The following is an 8967-nucleotide window of genomic DNA, read 5'->3' on the forward strand; positions in this document are numbered from 1 at the left end:
CGTCTGTGCTCCTCCAAGCAACCTCTCCTCTGTGTTGCTGAAATAATAATACATAATAATAGTACATTTTATCCACAAGAAATAATCTTGTAGATAAAATAAATTTCTTTTTCATCAACTATGTTCTGAATATCAGCAGAAACGCCAAGAGAGTAAACAACACAGTGCTCAGTCATGAAAGATAAAGATCCTCAAATCCATCTCTTATGACTTTTGTACTTCCTTCTGTTTTAATCTTCTGCAGGAAAGGTTCGAGGCATTGTTTAGGATCTACGATGAACAGACAACTTTCCAGATGTTCAAAAGCTTCCGGAGAATCCGGATCAACTTCAGCACCCCAGAGGCCGCTGCCCGCGCTCGCATCGAGCTGCACGAGTCCGAGTTCAATGGCAAGAAGCTTAAACTCTACTTTGCCCAAGTGAGTGTCCACGAAGGGGTCTGGGAAAGGGCATGCAAGGGGCCTGGGATATCGACCATCACAGGAAGAGAAGAGCAGTGCTTATTTACATGGAAAGTTATGCTATAACTCATAATTTACTGCAACATGCACAGACACAACAGGGACAAAAATCCCAGAGGGACCCGAGGATGGAGACGCTGGCTCCACTCTTCAAGTGTTTTCACTTGTCTTTTTTATTTGTTTCTTTGGTTTTTTTTCTTCTTCTTTTCTCTCAGCCACACCTGACTGCTTCCTCAGTAGCCCACCAGCACTCCTGTCGAACATCATTAGTCACATGACTGAACACAAGAACACAAATAGTTGACTTCTCTTCCGTTGTAGTGATGTGTATTTTTGTGTCAGTCTGTTGACTTTGGGGGAGAAAGGGAAATGAAAAGTGTAATGAAAAGTTATATTTTTCATTGTGTAGAAAGTCGAGAAAACCCATTGAAATATAGTCACCAAAAGTGTGTTACAGTGAATAAAAACTGTGACATGTAACCTAGAAAACTCACTGTAAAACACTGTTCAGCCCAAATGTTTGCACGTCATTTGGGCTGCAAGTCATAAAATTCCTGCTTCCCAGGAAGCCATTAGTCAGCTTATAATTGATTCCCATTTTATCACAAATATATCACCAGCCCTGACCCCTGCCGCACCTCTTTGGACTTTGATGTAAGTAGCATTAAGGATTTTACCGCTCAGACCGATGCCACGTGTAGGTATTGTAATCATGGCAATTGTTGGCTATCAGAATGTCAGAATCTCTGCGTGGAAAGGAGCCTGCAAAGACTGAAGCTGTAACTGCAAATCTAATGTCTTTTTCTATCAGTATTACATTTAAGAGTTAAGCATTACGAATCAGCTTTATTGGCAGTACATATATTTTCACATACACACACTGAATTTGTCCTTTGCATTTGACCCATCCTTAGTTGAACACACATGCAACACCCGGCAAATTACATGCAGTGAAACACACAGGAGAAGTGAGCTGCCACTGTCAGGCACCCGGGGAGCAAAAATTGGGGGTTAAGTGCCTTGCTCAAAGGCACATCAGCAGGCTGATTGGTGGTGTTGGGGGGGTATTTTTCTCATTAATCACCCCACCACACCCAAACTTTTCCTGCCCGTCCGATGAGGGAATCAAACTGGCAACCCTCCGATCACAACCTGCTTCTCCCACCTCTAGGCCCCTTAATTTGTGTAATTAGTGTAGTACGGGGCAGCTGGCGGCAGCATGAACATGAACAGCTAATCCAGTTTGACCCAGCTTGAGCTAAATTTAAAAAACTGTTTATGTCAATTTGTCTGCTCCCTGTACAGAGATCCAGACTTTTGTTGCTTTGCACATTCATTGTGGCAGCTATGTCCACTGTCTAGTTTATTGAGACGGCTGTAATTTAACAGTTCCACCCACTTCTCCGCTTTCGAACACCACAGCTTAGTCAATCAGTTTTAATCTCCCCTCTGATAGGTCCAGAACGGTGACGAGGACATCGACAAGTCATACCTGGCCCCTCCCCAGCCCGTCAAACAGTTTCTGATCTCGCCCCCTGCGTCGCCACCCGTGGGCTGGAGCCAGAGCGAAGATGCTACGCCCGTCATCAACTACGACCTGCTGTGTGCAGTAGCAAAGCTAGGACCTGGTCAGTACTCAGTAACTTAAGCTCAACACAGATGTGCAGTGTACTTATACATGCACACGATAGAGACATGCACATAAACATGTCCAGAGACAACGTGAAGGACACAGTGCATGACTGACTGGAGTCAGTCATATCTGAACAGTCATCCAAATAAACACAGGAAATCATTTCACACTTCTCAGCAGGGAAGCACAAAGGAATTGAGGTGGACTTTGAGGTGGAAATCATCCTTGTGTTATTCTTGACTTTTCCTGCAGGCTTTTCAGTAATGTCTGGGAAGTAGTATAAGGTATAATTTATCTTATTACAAATGTATTTTATGTAAGAGCACCTACATTATGAATTGAGTGGCATTTTAATAATAAGTCCTTCAGTATGAAATGTTTGTCAGCATTTCCAGTTCCAGTGTCAGCTTAAACATCAGCTTGAAGCTGAAATGAGCTGTTCAACATCCTTCAGCGTAAAGGATGCTTAACCCCCACTTTCTGTATTTTGACATCTTTAAGAAAAGGCAACCTTGCCAATATTTGTGTGTGCTTGTGTATGGATGTGAAATCTGTATATATTTGTAATTGAGAGACGAGAGATGTGGCCCACTGAGAGGTCTCACACACAACTCAATAGTTATGCGACTTCCTTGACTTGCAAAATTATCCTTTTAAGTGACAAATGTCATGTGTATAATTCAAAGCACAATTCAAACGGCATCAAAAAATTAACTACCACACAGATTTTCCCTAAAACGAGTTCAGTTTTGCCAAATAAGCAAAACCAAACAAAGTTAGAACGTAATAACAGTTTATATTTTACATGTTTCCTTATCACTTTCCTTAACACTGGGACTAACAAGCTCTGCCCTGCAACTAGCGAGTTGGCAAACTATATTTTGGAATGACGCATGTATTTATCCCCGAAGGGAAATTCTTAAAGAAAAGAATTTCCCTTCGGGGATAAATAAAGGAATTCTGATTCTGATTCTGATGCCATCGTATTCATATATGTAAGACCCTTTTTTCAAAGGCTAAAACAAGTCATCTCGAAAAAGCAGTTTCAACCTACCAATAGAGCTAACGGTAGTTCTTCCATTCCCCTGACGAGGCTGACACCTGCGGGTTGTTTTAAATCAGGGACACATTAGGGGCACCCAGTCAGTTCCTATGGAGAAGGCAATAAAGTAATCAGATATTTTAAAAATGGGAATAGTAAATGAGCACAACACAATTATAGTCCTGATGTCAGGATTATAATGTAGATCAGTTTCACTTCATCACAAACAAATGTGTTTGCAGTTGCCACCCTTTTACAATTTTAGCAAGCATATGAAGTGTGTAAGCAGCTCAGCTCAGCACAGTTACATTTGGAAGGTTTTAAAATCTTTCCAAGAGACCTTGTTCCCTGGCAGCTCATTCTGCTCAGAGATAATGTCGCCGCTGTCTGACTTCTCGACAAGATCTTAGATTGCAGCAACCTTTATAAAATGTCACATAGCACACATAAAAAAGTGTGTCATGTCCACAGTGTTTTTCCATGTTTGTTTATGTGTGTGTGCTCATGCTGATGAGGTGGAAAACATTCTTAGTGTTGACTCGAACACTATTATCTTTTTTTTACTCATTATTATTATTATCAACAAAACCTTGATTAAAAATTTCCACACACACATACACACACGCACACTGTTCAGCTGCTGTTACGATAGCAACATGAGGCATCAGGAAATGGCTTTGTTCTTGCCTCACATCCTGGATGTAAAATCAGATTTGCGCAGGGCAGCAGCACAGCGCGCTGACTCCCTCTGTCAGCTCTCTGCAGTAACAGCAGGACTCTATTCACCGTCCATCTTTCTGCTTGGCACCACACTGAAAAGCTACCAGACCAATTTCCTCCTGTCTGGGTGTCTGTCTGATCTCATCTCCATGGCAACTGTGACAACATCTAGCAAGTGTGTGTTTTCAATCTGAGTCCACCGAGTTTGGCATCTTGAAAAACGGCCGTTGCAGGGAAAGTCTTCGTGTTTTCTCATAAAGTCGTGGCCCCTCGCCGGAGTGCTTGTTTTCAATGCGATGAGACAAACAGGATATTATTTTCTACTGTAAAAATGTCCTCAGTGCATAATAAATAGTAACAGTAAATGATTAATTAACTTATAGGCATATTATTTCAACCAGAGCTACTCAGGTTTGTCTCACTGTACTCCAATACAAGGAAAAGGAGAATCACAGATGATCATTTTTCTGAATGTACATCTCCTCACTGATTATATTTTATAAGTTGACCAATGATTGTAATGTCTTAATCTGCAAATTAACTGCTAACTATTAGCTGACAAATAAATGTAGTCAAACAAGAAGTTAATAATCCTCTCTGAAATGCAGTGCATTGATCAAATTGAAATACCTCCAGATTGCACATAAAGGACAAGGTTTTTGTTTTTCTGTATTTATTGAGCTGTCATAAAACTGCATAAAGAGACAGAAAACAACAATGTAAGTGGGTCTCTGTCTCTCAATACTTTCTGACTTTACCTGTACCCCGTCTAAAGCTCTCAGCCTCAAGCCCAGTTCATACTAAGGATGTAAATATTTAAAAAGGGGTCACAAATACACAATTTCAACTTTTAAAGAGTCTAATTTTCCCAAACACCTGGAAACTAGTTTTTACCAAATTGAACAAACAAGAACAAATTGTGTATCTTTTGGGGACTGGATGCGAAATAATACACAGTTGGTGCTCTTGTGAGTACTTTATCAAAATAAAAGGACTGAAATTATTCTGCAATGCCTGCTTTTAGACAAAAATGCCTCTTTTCAGAGGATTTGTTGACAAGACAAAAAAACACAGTTACTTTACACTACTACCTCCTAAATCTTTTAGTATTTTCTCTTTCTTCCTCTCTTCCAGGTGAAAAATATGAGCTCCACGCAGGGACAGAGTCCACCCCCAGCGTGGTCGTCCACGTGTGCGAGAGCGAGACGGAAGAGGACGACGCAGCGCGGCCAAAGCAGCAGATCGTCCAGACCAGACGTCCCGACGGACCCCCCAAAGTTTTCAACTAGAGAGGCCTCACCCCCCGACACCGGCGCGGCCCCCGACCGCCCCTTAAACCCGCAACACACCTGCCCTCTCTCTCTCGTCTCTGCACTCACAGAGAGCGTTGATGCCCCTCATTTCAGTTCAACTACAAGCAAAAACAAACCAACAAACATTGCTCAAAGACGGTGTTTGTGGGGAGCGTGGCGATGGAATGAGGCGGCTTGAAGGGGATGGATGAGAATCACACACACACTCATCACATTCTGCGGACAGCGTGGGGAGCGGTGGGCATGCTTTGCCTCCACCCCACCAACCCCACCTAGTTTTCAGCAAGAGGGGTCGAAATACCTGTCCCAACGCAGGCACCTGTCACTTATCTCACACGCACACACACACACGCACACACTCAGCTCTCATTGCTAGTCCTGCTTAGTAGCGTGCTAGTTAGCTTGTTAGCTTGTACCTCTCCCTTCCTCTCACAGCGTACAATGTTCTTCAGTTGAGGTATATGTGATACCTCTAAACAAAGACATTTCTTCTTCTTCTTTTTTATTTACAAAAAAATTGTTTTCAGGTTATATATATATATATACATGTGTATATTTTTTCTTCTTTTTCATCCATTTTCATATCTGCTGATTTGTCACTTTAGCTCGCATCAAGATTGAGTGTGTGATGTTCCCGCTCTTGTCTGCATGTATATACTGTATTACAAAAAAAATTGCATACGGAAACACAAATACTAACAAGATATATCAAGAAAAAGGAACCTATTTAACATCACACACGGCACGAAGCACCATATGTGACTAACAAATTTGTGGTGGTTGTTTGATTCTCTTTTTTTGTTTTGTTTTTTTGCTCGTTTTGGCTTTCTGTCTTTTTTTATTTGGAGAGGTGTTGTTTTTTGGCTAAACTACTAGATGTGTATTCTTACAGTGTATTTGATACCCCAACACTTTTTGCATGCTTAGTTACTTCTGTAGATGATGAGCTGAGGTGTTTTTTTTTAGTCGTCGTTTGTGATGACAGGGAAACAGTGTGACGCTTTTGACGCAAGTGCAAAGTATAAAGTGACGAAAAAAAGCTGAATGATTTTCTTTTACTTGGAAAATTGACAGTTCAGTCTTCAAGTTGATGGTAAAGTAGCATTTATCGCTTCTGTTGGGATTTGATGGAGAAGGGACAGTTCATTTCCCCCCTCACTTTCTTCAAGGGGTTCGAGATGTTGATTTTATTTTTCTGATTCTGTTTGTCGTATTTCACATCTTTAATGGTTTCAGGTTGTTTTATTTTTTTTTTTCTGAAACCTAAAGCTGCTTGTTTTGCACTGAGTATCTCTTGATATCTCCAAGCAATTGCGGGGCTCTCGACCGTCTCCTGCTGCGCACCAGAATACTGCGCTGCTTCTAGCTGTACATAGCCGAGTGGTAGATTTGTGGAAATAGTCCATTTAGATTTTGTTTACCTGAAAGCATTTTGCTGAGAAAAGGGAACATTAGGTAGCCTCATGAGTTATCAACCAAAGCGTTCACTCACCTCATATTGTCATGATAACACAAAATCATTTTTCTTACTTGGAGACTCTGATGTATATTGTTAAAGTGAGCAGAAAGAAATCATATTTTTCCAACATAGGAGTATGAATTTTTATTGCATTTCTTTTTTTTTAATTTTCATATAAGCACCCATAGTTCAGTGGAAACTCAAACAAACATCCACTACAACTCATACTCAATACTTACATATTTTTCCATTTTTTGGTCAAGAGTCCCATAGCATATCATCAGTGTATCACCTGCTCATTTCAAGAATTTCCCTCCAGGGATTAATAAAGGAATTCTGACTCATTTAATGAATAAAATATTTCAGTGCTTTAGAAGCAACATGTTCCTAACAGGGCTTTTGGATGTCAGCGGAGAGTCTAAACTGTCATTTGGCGGCAAGAAATCTAAAAATCTTTTTGAAAATTTTCATTTTTTTTCTTTTTCTTTCTTTTTTTTTGCTATATAACAATATTAGTAAGCAAAAGACAAGTCTGTCTGCATGTGAGCACTTTATTGTCATTGTTTTATTGGTTTCCTTCACATAAACTAGTCTTTCTTGAGACAAAGTAGGAAGCACATTGAATTTTCTTCTTTGTTTCTTTCTTGTGTTTTTTTGTTATTATTACTATTGTTGTTATTTTATTTAATCTCAAGCTAAACACCTGGTTAGCCTTTTCACCAGCATACTGAAGTGACTGAAACACTCCACGTCCTTTTTGCTAGTGTGAACCTTGGATTAATTTCAGGCCTTTTGGATCTATGGGAGTGTGCGACTGTAAAGATGTAGACAGTGCAGGACAGCTACATGTGAGGCAGGATGATGACTTGAAATGAAAATCAATGTGTTTTAATGTTTGTCCACAAAAACATGAATCTGCTCTGAGAAAGTGAAACAGTTCCTTGAAATGCAGCATGTTGGTGGAGTGCAGTTTTATTGGCACTACAGTGAATCTGTCACAGTTATCCAAGCAGACAGCAGATTGGAGGAACTCCTGAGGTGGATTATGATAAAAAGAAGCATCGGGCAGCAGAAGGAAGACACTAGTGAAGATCTTTTTTACTCTATGTGGTCATGGTGTTGAAAACCGGGTGTATTTTGGTCACAGTTGAAATGAAAATGTATATTTATGTACATATGCCAAGCATTTTTTTTTCTTTTTGTTTGTTTCTTTGTTTTTTTGCTGAGGCCAGTCCCAGTGTGCAGTTTGTTACGGCTTCTTTTGGCAATGTTGTAATGGAAAAAAAAAAAAACACATAAAAATGTATAACAGTAAGTCCTGAAGATGCTCGATCAAAAAACCAACTGTCATTGTGTCGTGTTCAACATGGACTCTGTTTGAATGTTTCTTTTATTTCTGGGGAACGTCTACTAAAAAGGTCAATAATACCGTTTGTCACTGTTGTACTGTTTCTGTTGAAATATGAATATTGTGTCTTGTATTGTAGAAATCCAGAAAACAAAGTAGCAAAACAAGCAATAATTTACAATTCTATACCAGTATGTGTATTTTCATGTTCTGTACCTATTTCGCAGAGATGGTCTCTGTCTCTTACAGTATCCGCTTCTATTTGTGTAGTATAGTAGCCCTTTGTTTCACATAGAGAAATACATAAAGACTTATTCTTAAAAGCCATGTTTAGTGTTGTTTATTCTCAAGCTAATTCTACAGTGTAGCTTGTAAATGTAGCTGATTTATCACACGTGACGTTCACATTACATGACCTATGTTCATCTGAAGGTAACTCACTTTTAGCATTAGCCGAGTTAAATCACATTTCAGTCACAAAATTAAGCATCTTTTTTTTTTTCAAAAAGGTAAATTAATGAAAATCTTCGGGCTGTTTTGAAGGCATTTACAGTATTCTCAAGATATTCTTGCTGCCACACATAAAGAAAATTTCAAACTTGTTTAGCAAGTTATGGATATATTTCCCAGTTTATCTTACAAAGATGTTAACTAGAAGTGAACTATAATTATTTTTTCACCACATGAACCAAAATTAAAAGTTTCATGGTCAGGTAGTTGTTCCCTAAATTAATGTTTTTCTTTTTTTTTAATATTTTTATACAAAACTAATCTTTCATAAATGCCTTGTGTTGCACAAAATGAGCAAAAAGAAGTCACTTTGGCATCAACATTCTTTGATCTAGGAAATAAAGTCACAACTTGGAAAATGGGATAAAATGACCAAGAACACAGGGATAGTATCTCAAAGAAAACACCTGTTTGGAACATTCCACAGGTAAACAGGTTCATCAGCAATGGGTGATGGCATCATGACTGGGTTTGAAAGGAAC

General features: G+C 39.4%; 1 protein-coding gene across 2 annotated transcripts in view; it reads left to right on the plus strand.

Annotated features, from left to right (window-relative positions):
• rcan3 (regulator of calcineurin 3) overlaps positions 1–6958 on the plus strand; it is a 37004-nt gene extending 30046 nt beyond the window's left edge. Inside the window, exons 3-5 of one of the 2 annotated variants that reach the window (XM_046413302.1) lie at positions 245–418; positions 1917–2088; positions 4990–6958. In XM_046413302.1, coding sequence (XP_046269258.1) covers positions 245–418; positions 1917–2088; positions 4990–5144 — 501 coding nt within the window. In that variant the 3' untranslated portion in view covers positions 5145–6958. The remainder of the gene's footprint in view (positions 1–244; positions 419–1916; positions 2089–4989) is intronic. The other variant, XM_046413303.1, reaches the window with a different exon arrangement.
• Positions 6959–8967: the final 2009 nt, after the last annotated feature.

The sequence above is a fragment of the Scatophagus argus genome, chromosome 15 (genome assembly GCF_020382885.2).
Source record: "Scatophagus argus isolate fScaArg1 chromosome 15, fScaArg1.pri, whole genome shotgun sequence".
In the NCBI taxonomy this organism is placed as follows: Eukaryota; Metazoa; Chordata; class Actinopteri; family Scatophagidae; genus Scatophagus; species Scatophagus argus.